The sequence below is a fragment of the Silene latifolia genome, chromosome 11, assembly GCF_048544455.1.
Source record: "Silene latifolia isolate original U9 population chromosome 11, ASM4854445v1, whole genome shotgun sequence".
NCBI lineage: Eukaryota > Viridiplantae > Streptophyta > Magnoliopsida > Caryophyllales > Caryophyllaceae > Silene > Silene latifolia.
In genome coordinates this window covers 49,396,802-49,414,717 of record NC_133536.1, presented here as the reverse complement: position 1 = coordinate 49,414,717, position 17,916 = coordinate 49,396,802, and the positions used below count along the sequence as shown (strand labels likewise).

Genomic DNA, 17,916 nt, shown 5'->3' with positions numbered 1-17,916 from the left:
ATTTGGACAAAAGAATGAAAAAGGGGTGAGTAATGAGTGGTGAATTCCTATTTACCAAACTTTTCACCGTCCTGTAGGACAGGTGACCCTCTGCAGCCCACACCAGGTGCCTGCTCTCCCAAGTCTCAGCCCACGCGGGAGCCCCTCTCAGCTGACGACCTCCTCGTCCGACGTTGGCCCGTCTCGGGGCCTCCTCTTCCTCGACGGCCTCCTCCTCGTGAGCCTCGTCCCCAGCAGCCATCACCGCAGCGGTGGAGGCCTGCTCTAAAGCCTCCTCGACGGTAGCAGCGTCGATCTCCATGGGAGCTCTCCCAGAAGTAGAAGCCTCATCACCTGCAACATTGAAGCAAATTTAGGCCGCGTCACGTGACGACAAGCCTTGGTTAAGGGATTTTCGAGCCTTCAAAGCCCTGAAACCGCTCTTTTCTCGCCATCCTTGGCCATATTCCCACTAACCCGATCACTCATGTGGTAATTTGGGTCAAGTCAAGTCTAAATTGAAGCCTAGTTCCGGTTTCGAGTCGAAATTTCGACAGCATTTCGTTATAATGGCGATTATGCCCTAGAAAAGTGTCCTGAAAAAGCCGTCACAAACCAAAATTCCGAGATGGTAGAAAGTTTACCCATCATCCAAGGATCCCAAATATCAAGTTTCGTCGCAAATGGGCAATCCTAAGGCTATTTTCGAAGCGATTTACGGTTTAGCTGTAAAACCGTCTCAAAATTCACTCAAAGGCTCGAAACTCAACGAAAATTCGAGATAAATGCATGGTTATGTTCCTAATATTACCTACTATCCATTTCTAATGTCAATTTGACAAGGCAAATACGTTTGGGAGAAAAGCCCCAAAATTTCGATCGAAAGGGTCATAAACCCTAGGTTTTTCGGCTCAAAATTGGACAAATATAGACGAGTAATGCAAGATTGAGACACATACCTCGATTAGTCATGTTTAATGCAAGCTTTTGGATCAAACCTTGGCGGAAATGGTGAATATTTGAGAGAGAAATTGAGTAAATTGTGTTTCGAGCAAATGAAACAATCCCTCTGATTCATCGCGTTTTTACGCAGAAAAACCAATTTGGGGAATAGACGCAGCAGGCGCTGCGCCTCTTCCAAGAGACGCAGCTCTTGCTGCGCCTTTTCCTTTTGTTCCCTCCATACGGATTTTCAAAAATTCGTTATGAATTCGTTATTTGTGGGCCCATCTTTGGTGTGCCTCTTCCCCGATGTTCTTTTTATCCTTTTGGACCGTTTGACGATTTTCTTTCGTTCCGGCCCGCATTTCCAAGCCAGTAGCAGACTGTCGCATGTTATTTATTCTTTCCAAGACCTTCTGCTTGTCGCAACGAGTATTCATTCCTTCACAGAATTCGACACACCTTCATTATGTCTCCAGCGAGAGTAAGCGGATATACTTTCCCTCTCATGACAAGAAGAATAAATTCCCAATCATGTCTCCAGCGAGAGTAAGCGGACGTACTGTCTCTCTCAAGACGTAAGGATTAACATCTACCTAAACAAAATTTCCCCCTCAGCAGTTCCCGCCTGTGTCCTGCTACTCGCAATTATTTCCCGAAGACTACCCAAAGCAGTTTTCCCTCAGCAGTTCCCGCCTGTGTCCTGCTACTCACAATATTTCGTGTTTCCCCGCGGAGTGCGACAAAGGCGTCGTTCTCCATAAGTTCCCAAACCCAAAGCCTTCTTTCTTAGGTTCGTAAACCCGAAATTAGGATTTTTTTAACTATAGGATCCCAATCCCTTTTAGGTTCATAAGCCTTCAAGTTCCCAAACCAATAGAGTTCCTATACCCAAGATTTAGTTACCCTTTAAGTTGAACTTACTTTAGGCCTCCTTCCCGTCAATGCTTTCCTTTAGGGCCCCATACCCTAGCACAATCCTCATATATCCTTTAGGTCTTACCCTTAGGTCCTACGCTTACCCTTAGCTCCTACGCTTAACCTTAGCTCCTACGCAACTCCGGAAGCATCTCGAGAAGAAGTCTCAGGTATGGTCTCTTCTTATGGCTGGCGAGCCTCCTTACGTAGTCTAATGGACTTTAAACGACCCTCCCCGATAGTCGACAGACTCTAAAATGTTTCCGACGACAGGTCTTTGGCTCAGACCCCTTAAGCCGCCTCGCATCGCCATAGTCGTCAGGTTGTAATCTTCGATTGACCTGATGGCTATACTTTGACTTTCGCCTTGTCCAAGCCTCAGTAAAAGTGGGGGCTCTGTAGATACCTCATTTCTGCACCCCTCGCAAACCACCCGGTGATGATTGGGCCGCATATTTGATACGCGGAACGATTTGTGACAATTCGTAAGATTATCGTCAAGTGATTGCTCAAATATTAATGTCTACCTCTTAGTTGTCATCTACGTTCCGATACGGTCGTTTTGACAGTAATTAGAGTACATTCGGAGTCCGGGCCTAAAACCGTCTCCATTTTCTGTCAACCGTTAAATCCCGAGTCAGAATGTTCTGGAATGTTCCGGATATTTCTATTCCATATTTCATTAAATTTTATCTTTTAGTAAACAATTTCCCGTAATATTCACATAAGATATTAAGGAAAACCGAATTATTTCCGTCCTACCATAACTCAAACACGGAAATCTTTCTTCTGCAGGAGGAAACCCCTTGGGAACAGACGCATCAGGTGCTGCGCCTCTTCCAAGAGATGCAGTGGCTGCTGCGCCTCTTCCCAGGCCCTTTTCTGCGTCTTTTTCGTATCTTTTTCATATCTTTCCGAGATTCACTTCCAAAGAGTCTCCGAAACCCTAATTCCTTCACGTGATTAGTATAAATAGGACCCTTCGCTCCTCATATTTCTCACGCGAGTGTCCGCCCTTCTCTTCTCCCTTTGCATTCTAGACTTTGTTCTTACTTTCTGGCGTCTACGTGCTTGAACTTTCGACCACGTAAGCTCGGATCCTTCTGAGTACCAGCCTCCCCGTTTGCATGACCGACCAATTTGACCAACTACACATCAATCAACTTAATTAACTTAATCGTTTTCCTCTTACGAGGGCACTTTCTTTGCATTCGCGTCGAGCATCACTAATCGATATCTTAGTCTTTCTCGTTTCGTCAACACGTAAGTCTGAGGGTGTATAATCCTTCTTTATTTATTGTATTTTAATTATTGTATCATCAATGTAAGGTTTACGTCGAAAATACCATTAAAACCGATTTCTAAAACCATGCTTTAAAACCTCTTTTTACGGATTTCCAGTAGATAACCGTCGAGAAAGGACGCAAAGAATCGTTGCGCCTCTTCGAAGGAGCGCAGTTCCTGCTGCGCCTCTTCGTGAGGCTGCCGCAGTTCCTGCTTCCTTTCTTCTTCGTTCGTCCTCTGTAATTCGTCAAGTTTCCTTTATTTGTTTCGTTTATTTGTTAATTCTTCATCATCATAGCATAGTATTTCACATGTATATTATAATCGTCATCATTAACATGCTTTAATTCGTCATTCAAATCCGACTTAAATCCCTTATAATCTCATGTTTGCGGGCTTTCGTCATTAAATTCAATTCTGGGTTATAGAGATTCAATTCATCAATATTGGGTTTCTGGAATTCGTCTTTGATATAGTTTGCATCTGTCCTTTGTCATATTTATCATGTATTCGTCATTAATCCATCGTATTTAACTTAATTAATTGAATTAATTTGTTTGACTCATTAATAGTTTTCACTTCTATCATTATTCCATCTCATGTTAATTCGTTTAATTCCGTCTTACTCATGTTTTGCTGTTTTATGACCCATTCATATGTTAAATAACCTGTTAATCACTTTCATCCGAGTAAATATTATCAATCGATCATTAAATTCACCAATTAACATTAATGGCTTGCAATTACGGCTTCACGTACTTAATCGAGCCAAGGAAAGACGCAGCGTCTGCTGCGCCTATTCCAAAGGACGCAGCTCTGCTGCGCCTGTTCCTGGCTGAGTTCTGTCCCTGAACTTCGTTTCTGCCTTGACGTAGTTTATTTAGTTTACGTATTAACTAACTATTATCCGTAATATCACGCTAATTCCTGTTCGTTGATTTCTTTCTTTTATTCTTTTGTTCCTTTTTCTCAAATTATCCGTTTCGAAGGTATTTTCGACATAAATCGCCCATTCCGTTGTAATTATTGTAATTTTCATTATTGTAATTTATAATTATTGTATTTCTTTTATTGCTTGTATGTTTTCGCATGTAAATGAGCATTAAATCCTACTTCGACCAAATTGTATGCTAATTACGTGTTTACCGACTTAGTGTTAATTCTCACATGCTAGGATTAAAACTTGGATGTTGCATTGCATGCATATAGCCGACGATATATCAAGTATGAATAACTTCCCTAATCATTAGTAGAGGCCGCTATCGAGGCGGGCGGGATTAGGTGTTCGATCAAAAGAGCTTCCTAATACGTACCCTCACCCCTTACTCCAGATATCTGTGAACACCCGTGTTCATTGGCATCCACGAGAGTCATTCTAGACATAGAATGCTAAGAGTAACGATTGCTTAGTGTTCATGTCTCTACTTTGTGTCTTGACATGACGCGAGGTATTCGAACGGTTCCAATTTCCCATAAAAATTAGTGGCGACTCCATACAAAAATGCAAACGCTTGTTTCTCTTTTCCAACCCAAGCGCCCCCGTGGGCGGCCCGCTGACCACACAAGCAGAGGAAGAAAAGTTGAAAATATTGAGCTGGTTTGATTAAGAGACCGTCTGTGTTTACTTTTATCTTGTGACGGTCTACTCCTTGTTCTTATTTATACATTTTTTTGAGGAGATAGTGTATTTGGACAGTGAGTTGTGTGCCAATGAAGGGTACTTGTACTTTATTTTACAGTCAGTTGAGATTCGGATGGTCTTATATGGCCTTGTTTAGGAACTAGCTTGACGCTTTACCTTCACATTTCCATAATTTGTTTTGCCTTTTCTCACCTGAACCTCACTTTCCCATACTATTTGTAAGCCCTCGGCTGTGACGGACATTGTTGGTTGGAGTGTATGCGTAATACTTGAATCGTCTATCATTTTTGTTGTATACATGTTATGTAGGTCGCAGTTTAGGTGAGTGACTGTATTCTCTTTCCCTCTTACACATAATTATTCACCATTTGCTTCATGAGAGAAGAGTGACCACGTGAGAGTCCGATTTTGTTGGTCTTGCAAGTCGATAGGTCAGCCTTGTTTATGGACATCTTATAACTCATTTGCGTATTTACTACTGTAGCTATGATTGTTAATTTTTGATTGCATTAATTTGGTTCAAGTAGACTGGTTATAGCTAGCTCTGAGTTTTCATTTCCGTTCCATTAGTTTGCATTTAATTTGCTTGGGGACAAGTAAAGGTTTGGTTTGGGGAGATTTGATGCTTGCATTTAATATAGGTATTTTGTACTTCATTTGCACGCATTTCTATGCATTTTGTGTAGTGTTTAGCTACAAATGTCCCCCGCATTGTCTACTTTGGTTTCTCTTGTCTTATTTGCAGGAATGAACCAAATAGGAGCATAATCAAACTTAATACATGTCCCTATGCATGCATTTAGGAGATGAGTTGAGTCGCAGGTTGGAAACTACTAATTATGATGCGCAAAGAAGTAAGTTAGCTAGGCGAGCAAAGGAAGAACTTCAAATTGCTAGTGCCTAGTTTGAAGAGCCATATCTAGAGTTCTACAATAGATTTTTAGGTGATTCTAATTGCAAATAAAAGCTTGTCCTCTTATATTTCCAACGGCACTGGAAACGCCTTATTTGACCAAGTAACAAAGAAATGGCAGCCATTTGAAGTTCAGTGCGCGAAGCAGGAATTATGTGCTGGAAAGTACTCGATCGAGTACAATTGTGTTCGATCGACTCATTTTTCTACTCGATCGAGTAGTGCCTATTTAATAAGTGTTCGATCGAGTACCTCTAGTTACTCGATCGAGAGGTTTTAGCTTGGTTTTGCTCGATCGAGTGATATAAAGTTACGCGATCGAGAGGTTTTGATGTTACGCGGGATTAATTAACCTGTGTTGGGCTTAATTTCGTGATGGACTTTTGTTTTTCTATTTAAGCTTTCATAATTAGGTTAATAAGGAGGTTCGACTCTTCTTAGAACGCAGCTCCTACCCTCTTAGTCTCTTCATTAAACTTTCTACTGTAACTTTACTCTTGGATCTCTTTTGCTTGGATTTCTGGTTGTTCTTTACGCCGGAATTGCTTGTGATTGTAATCTCCTTTCTCCTTTTAATCTTAATCTCTTTATTTCCTTGCTTTAATCTTTGCTTTTTCATCTTAATTATTCTGCCCTAATCTCAGTTTATGCTTAATTTCTGTTATTTCATTACGTCTCTAGTTAGCATATTCATTGTTATCAATATTGACAACATTAGTGATATGAGTAGCTAAGCTCTTTTATGTTAGGACTAGGGGATCCATGGTAGGATTGTGACGATGTAGCGAATAGGCTAGACAATTTATATCTGATAATCTGTCCCCATGGCAATTTAACTGTATCACCATTTTAGTTGAATGCATGCTTCTAAATTATTTTAATTTGGTTAATTTCGTTCCTGGATCGGAAGATTGGAATGAACAGACCTGCTATGAATACTAGACTACCATAACGAGGACGGAAGTTAATTTAGTAGAAATCTAGGGTAGAAAGTGGACCGGAAGGACCTTTCGCTTACCCTTCTCAGAGTAGATTGTCTAGGCTATTTGCGACTGAGTCGATAAACTGCCATGGTGAACCGAAATCCTGACATGTTCTCTCTTATTTGATCACCTTTATTATATTTTCTGTCTTTTATTTCTCTCTCTTTACTGCTCTTCCCTTTAAACATTCATTAGTTTAGAAAACCAATATAAAACCTCCATCTGTGACTTAGATAGACGGTCTACAGATAGATACCTTGCCTCCCTGTGGAGATCGACCCTACTTATCGCTAGCTTCTGTTAGTTATATTTAGGTATTTATTTTTGGTACAGAAACGACCGTATCACCGGTTAATCAGACCTTTTACGGCAAAAGAGGTATGTAGTGCTGTCTTTCAAATGGGGGCTTTTAAAGCTCCGGGCCCTGATGGTATAGCAGCATGTTTCTATCAAAAATGTTGGTCAATGATTAAAATTGAGTTTACAAATGCGGTGCTGTCTATCTTAAACTCTGGGAGGGTTTTACGGGAAGTTAATAGGACTTTTATTACACTCATTCCAAAGACTGACACTCCAAAAGGGGTCTCGGACTATCGGCCCATAAGCCTTTGTAATGTACTGATGCGCGTTGTGACCAAATGTATTGCAAATCGGATAACGAAGGTTATGGGCTCCCTTGTCAGTGAGTCACAAAATGCTTTTCTCCCGAGTAGGAGTATTAGTGATAATATTTTACTAGCACATGGGGCAATTCACAATATAACAAAGTATAAGAAAGGACTGCAAGGACGTTGTGCGTTTAAAACTGATATGAGTAAAGCGTATGATAGGATAAGGTGGGACTTTTTAGAATTGGTTCTTTCCAAATTTGGTTTCCCACAGAAACTGGTAAGGCTATTAATGAATTGTGTTACATCTGTGAGCTACGAAATTCACTTTAATGGGAAGCCGTTACCTCAATTCAGACCACAGTGTGGTTTGCGACAAGGTGATCCTCTGTCCCCGTATCTTTTTATTCTTTGTATGGAAGTCCTTTCTGTGAATATTGAACACGCTCAAGCTTTAGGAAGGTTGCATGGTTTTAAGTTATGTAGAGGAGTATGACCAATATCACACTTGTTTTTTTGCTGATGACGCGGTGTTCTTCTTCAAGGATAAAGAGGAAACGTCATTCCATCTCATGAGCCTTATCAATAAATACTGTGCGGCTTCAGGGCAAAAAATAAATCCAACAAAATCTGGTATCATCTTTAGTCCAAATACTACTTTAGCTAAGGCTCAGCAAATTCTAAAGGCCTTCAATGTTAGGACTAACAGAGGAATTGGGAAATATCTTGGAATCCCGGCGGAGTTCCAGGAATCGAAGCATGGCATCTTTCAATCATTAGTGGAACACATTACTAAGCGGATCTCTTCATGGAATGGAATTTTTCTATCACCAGCGGGACGACTAACTCTAATTTCATCGGTTCTATCCAATCTCTCAAATTACTTTCTATCGGTTTTTAAAATTCCGGTAAGTGTGGCGAAAAAGATTAATTCTCTTTTGGCACAATTTTGGTGGACGGGATATAGATTAGGGAAGAATGTTCACTGGTGTAGCAAAACCTTTCTGAGCCTTCCAAAAAGTGCGGGAGGACTAGGGATTCGGAACCTTGAATGTCTGAACCAAGCTCTATTGGCTAAGCATGGGTGGAGATTAGTATCCGGAGAAACATCTTTGTTTTGCAGGGTCTTTCGGCAGAAATTGTTCGGGACAAATACTTTCAATTATAGCATTAATCCAGTCAAGGGATCCAGTTGCTCGTGGGGTGTTCGTAGCATCCTTCATGGTTTTCAGAAGATCAGAGAATATATTGGTTGGAAGCCAGGTCTGAGTTCAAATTTAAATGTCTGGTTATCAAGATGGGTTGGGGGAGAATGTCCGGAACCAAAGGATAGTTGGTTGGGTCTTAACGGTGTTCAGATGGCGAATCTTCAAGTGAGGCATCTATTTCTGCCTAGTGGTGAGTGGAATGAACCCTTCGTCCGGGCACTTTTTAGGGACGAATATACGGAGAGGATTCTAGCAATTCCGGTGCGAATTACAAGAAAGTCTGATGAGGTTTATTGGTCGTTCACGAAGGACGGGGTTTTCACAGTTAATAGTGGTTATGGGCTAATATTTGAAGAGTACATGATTAGGAAGGGTTCACTTAAGGATAAAACTAGGATTGGAGATCGGGGAAAGGTTTTCTGTAGGAAGCAGTTATGGACTCTCCCAGTCCCTAATACTTGGAAAATCCTCGTGTGGAGAATCATTACTAATACTCTTCCAGTTGGAAAAGAATTTCAACAGCGAAATATGGATATTGATTTTTTCTGTGGGATGTGTGGGGTGAACCACAAACGACTGGAGACCGTAGAGCATCTGTTTAGGGATTGTGAAGTCCCGGCCAGGGTTTGGGCAGGGTCAGATTTAGGAATCAGGGTTGAAAATGCAAGGTCTTTAAATATTACCTATTAGATTATTGATTGGGTTCGATATCTTTTCAGTAGGGAGGGAGGGGTGAAGCGTGTGATAATGTTCATAGCAATTTTGTGGGGCCTGTGGATTGTACGAAACAAGATCAAGTTTAAAGGTCTGGTTATGAACTCACGGGTAATATCTGGACTATTATTTGAGTCGGTTAATGAAAAGGTATGTACTCTAAGTGATCATATTGAAGGAAAGAAGTTGCAGAAATGTTTAAAAGGGGGCTATGGGGAACATATTGAAACAAAAAAAAATCTGAAATAAGGGACGGGCACCCTTTACAAATGATAGGCAATCAGGAACAATGCAATGTTATTCGAGTTAAAGTGGACGCTGGCTGGGAACAAACTTATGCGGTGGCTTTTGGATGGGTGGCCTATGATTGGACGGGGCAAGAGTGTATGAGACGACAAGTGAGAACCAGAGCGGAATCAGCATTGCAGGCGGAAGCGTTGGGAGTTCGCGATGTTCTCTTATGGGCGTCTTCCGGGGGTTTTCTTCACTTGGACATCTCGTCGGATTGTTTACAACTTATTAATGAAATTGCAGGAGTGGACAAGGAAGATCATTTGATTGCAGGCATCTTGGAGGAAATGCGTGGCCTTTCCAGTTCCTTTCATTGCCTATGTTTTAATTTTATTCCGAGGCATCTTAATGGCGTTGCTCATGGTCTGGCTCGTCAGGCCTTAAAACTGTAAAACCTTTCAAAAAAAAAGCTAGAGGCAGCTGACCCTCTTTGAAAAACATATTCCCTTTGTTCTTAAGGATACTCACACTATGAAAAGATGGCTCCCCAGAGTCCCCACACTCCAAAGAGGCTTGACTGAGAAGTTCGTTCATTTCTACCCCATCATATGCCATAATCGGAACAGAACAACTAAAGAGAAAAACGAAAGAAAAGCTGAAAGCAAAGAGGACTTAAGGATGAAGAAAAGATGAAGAAACCTACAACTACCGACCCAATCTCCGCGACTTTCAACCCACAAGCACCACCTCTAGAGGTTTAACCATGAAAAAGACACATACTCCAACGCCACCACCATAAAAGGCAAAACACAGACCTCCAGGAAAAGCTTCTTAAATCAATAGTAAGATACACGAGCTAGAAAGAGGAAGAAAGAGCTAGCGGAAAAGTGAGATTTGCTGAGTTTGTTTGTTGGATTTGGAAAAGTCTGACATGTGAAATTGATTAAGTTTAAATAAGTTTAATGGGTGAAAAGGAAGAACGAGAGTCGTTTAGTACTTTACTGATCTAGTGAATTTCCTAAGAAAATTCCCCTATATTAGACGTGTCTTGTCTGGGGGAAGGCCACTAACCCACTATAGAGTGAGGCGGTCGTTCTCCCAATGTAAAATCGTTTTATTATGTAAAAATACGACTCATTTATTAGTAATATAAACGAATGCTTTTCTTACACGAATAGACCGTTTTACGGTATAAAAACGTCGTATAAATTTTTTATGAAGATATTGAATATGAATATATAGGCACTTCAGCTTGACTATTTTTTTCCGAGACCCATGTTTTAGATCAGACTTTGAGATTCAGTGTAAATATTTTGTGTCGATTTTAATAATGGTCAATTTAAAACTGATTTAATTTATTATTATTATTATTATTATTATTATTATTATTATTATTATTATTATTATTATTATTATTATTATTATTATTATTTCTAGAGGTAATAATGAGATGAGACAGTTTCCAAGCAGCTTGAGATTTCCCGAACTCATAGTTTTGCTCCATAAGCACGAGTGGAGCAAAGCTAAGCTCACGCTCGACTCGGGTTGTTATACCATACACTTAGCCTTGTTCTTTTCGGCGAATTGAGTTGCATTAAGCTCAGCTGAACGGAACTAAATTGAACTAAAATAAATGAAGATGAATTAAACTAAATAGATGTACGAGAAGTGAACTGAATGAAGAAGCTGAATTTTACAAATTGAATGATGTTTAATTGAGCTAAGTTAAACTGAGGTGACCAAACTAAATTTAGCACCAGAACACAAAATTAGAGTGAATCTTTAAGTTAGAAGTAGAGGTGCTCAGTGGGCTGGGCCAAGAGTTGGCTGTGTTGTAGGTCAAGCAGCCCGAGCACGGCACTAATAATTTTTAGAAAGCTTAATTTGATGATTGTGGTTTTTAACAACCTAACCCCATTTTGAACTCGACAATTGGCACTTGAACCTCCTACTCCTTCTTAGTGAATAGTTTGCGTTTGCTTTATTTTGTAAGGGAAAAATAAAGCAACTGTAAACTATTGAGGGAATACATCCAAACCAATTCTTAACCTTTAGGCCATGTCTTTGCAAACAAACCACTGATTCACCTCCTCCTCGAACCGTCGAATTTTACATATATAACAATGAAATAAGATATGCCAAACGACACCTCGTGAATTTCACAAGTGACAAAACTAGTTACTAATCATAAGTTGAACTATTTTTTATTTTTTTTACTCGCTTGTTAGAGTAACACAAAAACTTTGGAGAGGTGGTCTCTCACTAAAGTTATTGGAAAACACTTTGTCATACCTCTTTATGTAATTTTCCATACCCCTTTTATTTTTAATTGAGGTTCGAAATGTCTTTTTCATTTGGTACATATTTTCATAGCAATTGTACCTATTTTTATCATATATTGTAACCATTTTTATAAATAACTCATTTTATGGTATGCATATTTTTATATTTTATATTTTTTTTAATTTGGTTGGGCAAATTCAATTATCGCCACTTTGTTTCTTGAAGTAAAAATAAAACTTTGCACTATATAATTGGAACTTTAGCTCGTCATTTTTTTCTTTGTGAGGAAAAACCCGCAGCTGCTATTTTCGGTGTGCACTAAGTAAACCCACGAGTGTACGCGATAACCTAAAAATCATGCATACAAGGTAAGTCACCGAAGATAACAGGCTCGTACGGCATATCCTCATACCATAAATATCCCATAAGATTGCTCTTAAAAAGGCTTAAACCTAAGTCCCTTAGAAATTTCACCCTAATTTTAAGCGGGCTTAACACGTCAATTTTATCAATACCTAAATGAATGCAGAAAATTCGTTAGCCGCATCGACACAAGTGTTGCTTGCTAGACAAAACCAAAAAAAAGGTTTTCTTGAGTACTTAAAATCAAATTATTAGGGTAAGATTATTGGTAGTCTTGAGATAAGATTTTGGCAAGTCTTGAGATAAGACTATCAATAATGTACCAAAATCTTAACAAAGTCTTAAGTTGAGTCTTGGAAATTCAGGACTCAACTTAAACTTTTTATGAGTCTTGACTCCGCTTTTAAGAAAAATTATCCAATAAGTGGATTCCATGTATCATTTTTTTTGGCAAATTTAACAAAAATAACTCAACATTTGTCAAGTATTTCGAAAATAACCCAACCTTTTGATTTTAACAGGAATAATCCAACGTTTGCTTTTATGTTACACAAATGTCCCGACATCATACTTATATTTCGTAAAATGATAACTTAATTATTTATTAATCAATCCATTAACTTATTGATCATATTTTGCAAAATTAATTATATAAAATTATGAAAAAATAATTTAAGAACAATTTTAAAATCATGAAAAAAAAATTGAAAAAACCTTATAGCAGTATTGTTCAAAATTCTAAAGCGCATAAATTATATGGTTTAAAAAATTGTTTGTTCATCAAATTCTGGGTTTAAAAAATTAAAAGTATATCTCTCATAAGTATTTCCACTAATTTAAAATCAAACTTATTTCTTTTAAAACAACTTATATATTTCATTTATTAATTAATTTTCCATTAACAAACTAAGGAAATTATAATTTTTCCAGTGTTTTGGTTATTAAATTATTTTATATATGTATCACAAAATAGTCTTCAAAGATTTATGAAACTATTTTACAAAAAAATCATTTATCAATATTTGGTAGAAATTTGTTTAGGTGAAATTTCAGGATATTTTTGTGACAAAAATATAAAGGTTGGATTATTATTATTTAAGTTAAAAGGTCGGGTTATTTTTGGAACACTTATCAAATGTTAAATTATTTTTGTTAAATTCGCCTTTTTTTTTGTAAAAAAAAAAAAAAGAAGTGAATTGGAAAAGTAGAGTCTAAGGTGAGTCTGACGGATAATGTAGGAAGTCTGAGATGAGTCTGAGGCGCAATGTTGTCAGGATCGGGATTCTACTTTCGATCGATGGGAGGGTAGATCGAATCGGTAGAATCGGATCGTAGAATCGCAAGATTCTACAAACTCACTAAATATAATTTTTTATTTGGTAAAACATATAATTTAAAATCAACACACTTATTTATTAATATTTATTCATAAAATATTGGTAATTAATGAATTTAGTATCATTGTATGAACAACTTACAAGAAATTTGGGTTTTACGGTGTCATTATATAAAAATATATACTAATTTTTTTTTATGGAGTCGGATCGTAGAATCGTATTATGATCCCATCTCTAGAAATTTTCAAATTAATAGGATCCTAAGATTCTACAACTATGATAGAATCGTAGGATCCAGGATCGGTCAAGCATTTTTTGATCGTAAAATCGTAGAATCGTCGGATCGAATCGCGATTGTGACAATAATGCTGAGGCGAGTCTAAACAATAAATAAATAATAAAAGAGAGTCAAGAATGACAAACGATCACTATTAATTTATGAATTGAGCAAATTAAAAAATAATCCACTAATACGTATCAGATTTAGAATAGAAATTAAAATGGTCCACTCCAAAAATGTTTATTTGACCCAATTACGTTACTTAATAGGCATAACAAACGATACGTCCTAACCAAAGAATTAGGGAACTAACTTAAGTGTCATATTTTGGATCAAAAGTCACCAAAATGATTTTACAAGATTCTAAAAAAATTCGTACTTTGGGAGACTACACTTATCAAACCAAACAGGAGGATTGCCTTTATCAGCGTCGAGGGCATTGTATTGAATCCAAGGTGGTGGCGGGAAGAAGAGAGAAACATATTCATGATCTGACAACGAATAAAAGCTCGTGACATTTTCATCCCTTTGATTTTCCTCTACTATACCCTTTGCAAAGTGGTCAAAATAGCATGGATAGGATAAGTATTTGAGTCCATTTAATCCCGGGTAGTGATCGTAACCACAGCATATCCCAGCTGTTTCTCCTCCACAACCTAATGAGTCATTTCGATTATAATGGGTTAAATCATCCGCGAAGCAAATCCAGCCCCCTTCGAACTCACGCTCTAATACGGTTGGATGTAAGCAAAATGAAACCTGTAGCACAAACAACCAAATCAAATGAAAATGTCCACAATAAAATAATAACGGTGAAAGGTTGAAAAGTATATGAGACCTCTTTTAGTATAAATAGCACATTGTTATTCAAACTCTTGACGGTATTCCACTTATGAGGTTCTCCGCCATGTCCATCTTCTAGTACGTAGGCTTTCATGATGCTTTTCGTCGGCCTCAAAAGCAAATGCACCTGCCCTTCATACTCTCCCATTAAAAGGTGCTTATAGATGTCGCTATTTTTCTCAGGGTAGTCAGGGGCGGAAATGATCTTACTGAATTCATCCTCATTACTCGACTTTGTTGGATCAATTTCGAAAAATGTGCCTAATTCATCAGCCGCATAGAATTTACCCTTACATGAGACAATATCCTCAAAACCATACTGGTTATTATCAAGTATGCGAGTCCAATACGCGTCCCCTTGCTGCCACAAATACAATTTTTTATCCCAATCAATAGCTAATAATAGTTTCCCTTCTTCGGATTGGTTCATACATGTTTCATTTCCAACCTCTTAACCTCACTATGGTCATCAACTAGAGAGTATGACGTAGCAAGTTCCTTAATAAGGTAATTTGATGGGTCGTCTGTCCTACCCATGATGGGGGGGTCAGCCTCGCAAAATAAGCCACTAAGACCACACGAGGGGTTAACAAGCCTCCATGTAGTAGGGTCCACCTCCTCAACCCGTACTATCCATGGCTTTTGACGTTGGGCTCCACATTCCTTGGGTGCAAGAAGGTAATATGTGCTTTCCCAGAGGGTCAAAGGATGTTCTGAAGGCTTGATTAAATTGGGAACTTGTAGAGGGAATTGACGTGCTGGCCGAGGATTGACGGAAGGTGAAGGCCATGATAGATGAACTCCTCCTTTGCAAAAACGGGTTTTAGGTTTGAGACGCTGGAATATTTTACTCATTGACGATGACATTATAGCAGATTGTTTGGAACTTTATGCTGCTGAAAAACACAGAGATTATTAAAAAACAGTTGAATGTATTTAAGGCTATCTATCATAATTCATATGCTATAGTATTGTCACAAATACTGACCAAGCGGCAAATTCAAGTGCCTTATCTAATAATTTAATAGCCAAAATAGAAAATGTTTGATGGAGGCATACTGCAAACTATCCATTCTTAATAACATCCAATAATGATAAAGGCAAATTTACCTCCTCATCCGTGTTTTATTTCAATTTTTGGGTTGGTAAATGGTAGATCAGGAATCTCAATTTAAAAATTCAGGTGCAGTTTTTAGGATTTCATTTTTTGGCCTACCACTGTTCAAACCCAATTTGTATTGGCACGACTGTTTACTTTTCACCCTTAGATTAGATTAAATACGGTTGTTTACTTTTCACCCTTAGATGGGATTAAATAAGATTTTTTGTAGAAATTTTGTTTACATTTGTTTAGTTTGTCATTGTCAGACTTCAATTAATCAAATTTCGTTATTGTTATAGTTATAATGTACAAAGTCCAAATTTCAAAAAAAGGCTTAGATTGAGAGCGGGTGACCGACGAGTACGGATTCACCCTTACCTTATAGCAAGCCTATTCTACAAATCCGAGTCTACAATACAAAACGTATTAATTTGGAACTAAACCGGCTAATTACCCTGTACTCTCAAGTCTCACCCTTAACTTATAGCAAGCCTAATTCATCCAAAGTAATTATGTGAAAAGTCCACTCTATTGAACAAAATCTTAAAAGCCGCTGCAGCAAAGTGAGAACAAGACCACCAAAACACATAACTATTTCTGATCAGTTTCGTATAACAACTTGACTCATACATGACGTACGGTCTCGACGAAGCTTCACCGAAACCGTAAAAAAATAGAGCAGCACGGTCTACAGTAGACTGCCCAAATTCGACCCCAAACTCAACCTCAAATCGACACTTAGCTTATACATCCTTCAAGGTGTTCTATCCTACTTGTTATTATGATGACCGATGACATATCTATCAAATTCCGAGTTAAAGATTAATTGCTACAATAAAGGGAACATATCCTTACCTTAACTGGCTATGGAACGGCGAAGACGGAACTAAGCGATGGAAAAGAACAAACGACGATGATGATAATGGGTTGATGCGGCCGATTATACACGTTCTCCCTCTTTCTTTTTTTTTTCTTTTTTTTTTCCTTCTTCTTTTTGTTTGCTCGAGTGGTTTGGGAGGAGAATGGGACGAGAGAAATCGTCTCCTATTTAGGTTTAATAATGAGAGACAACAGACAACCAATAAAACAATTAAAAAATAACTAAAAAATAAAAATAAAAATAAAAATAAAAAAGATAAAAATTTTAAAAATAAAAAATATCTTCCTTTTATGTGAGGGGTCTTTCAGTAATATTATTGAGATACCGTCTGATTGGTGATTATATTAGTTCTGTTATTGTTTTACCATCCCGGTTAATATGGTAAGAGAATAAAAATTCTTAAAGTTTTTCACTCCAACATCTTCTTAAATAAGGAAACTAATAATTATTAAATAATTATTAAGTAGATTCGTTTAAATAAGGAAATTAATTATAAGTTATAACGATAAAAAATACGAGGTATTAATGAAGTACCAATTTTATATAAGTAATATACTAAAAATAAAATATTCTATAGTGTATGCAATGCACGGGGTCTAAGCTAGTTAATTATTTTATGCGTTCTATATTCTAATTTTTGAAATCCGATTTGAGTAATACCGTGGCAGATCTAAACATTTTATCAAGTTATAACAATCGCTCGCTAATGAAATTCGGTCATTTTGGATCGGGTCACTTCCGGATTAAGGCTAAAACACTTTTAGGTAGAAGTACTATTTTGTTTAAGAAATATTATTTTTAGCAAATTTAACTAGTTATTAAGGGACGCTGGTAACTAATGAAACTTTATTTTATTGTATATAATATTAATACTACTTCGTACTTGTCGTTTCGGCTCACTTCAAATTATTTTTGATCGGGTCAATTCTGGGTCAGGTCTCTCTGGGTCGGGCCATCTCGGTTCAGGTTAACACTAGGGTCTAGGTAAATCACGATTTACATCGGGTCAACTTAGGTTTTGGGTCATGCAAGCTCTGGTCATTTTCGGATCTCGGGTCAGACTTATTGAGTCTGTGTTATTTAAGTGGGGTCAACTTTATTAGGTCTATGAAAGATAATAGATGAACGGTAAAAAACCGGTGTTATTCACGTAGACCGTAAAAAACATCATTCAACTCGAAATCAAAATCTTAAACATATCTGAACCGGTGAGCCAACCTAGCTAATCTCTACAATCTCTCCAATTAATTTAGGGTTAGGCTAGTCATTTTGCATATATAGTTAACTAATTATGGTTAGTTTTATTTCCTATTTATTTTGTTTCCATTTATATTTAGGCAATTACATAAAAATAAAATTATTTATTATTCAATTACATTAATGTTTGCAACATCTAATTATCATAA

General features: G+C 37.7%; 2 protein-coding genes across 3 annotated transcripts; one reads left to right on the top strand and one right to left on the bottom strand.

Moving 5' to 3' along the window:
• The first annotated feature begins 9,460 nt into the window (after window positions 1-9,460).
• On the top strand, window positions 9,461-9,874 carry LOC141613372 (uncharacterized). Its single transcript, XM_074432105.1, has one exon. It carries the CDS (start codon window positions 9,461-9,463, stop codon window positions 9,872-9,874), a length of 414 nt encoding a protein of 137 aa, XP_074288206.1.
• Window positions 9,875-13,873: 3,999 nt separating this feature from the next.
• On the bottom strand, window positions 13,874-16,625 carry LOC141614839 (uncharacterized). Of its 2 annotated transcripts, none has more exons than XM_074433562.1 (3): window positions 16,486-16,625; window positions 14,524-15,424; window positions 13,874-14,444 (listed from the first exon to the last, which is right to left on the bottom strand). In XM_074433562.1, the coding sequence occupies exons 2-3, from the start codon at window positions 14,956-14,958 to the stop codon at window positions 14,049-14,051; spliced, it is 831 nt and encodes a 276-aa protein (XP_074289663.1). In that variant the 5' UTR covers window positions 14,959-15,424; window positions 16,486-16,625; the 3' UTR covers window positions 13,874-14,048. The 2 variants fall into 2 exon arrangements, with proteins under 2 accessions (XP_074289663.1, XP_074289664.1); XM_074433563.1 differs by having other exon boundaries at window positions 14,524-15,421; window positions 16,486-16,603.
• Window positions 16,626-17,916: the final 1,291 nt, after the last annotated feature.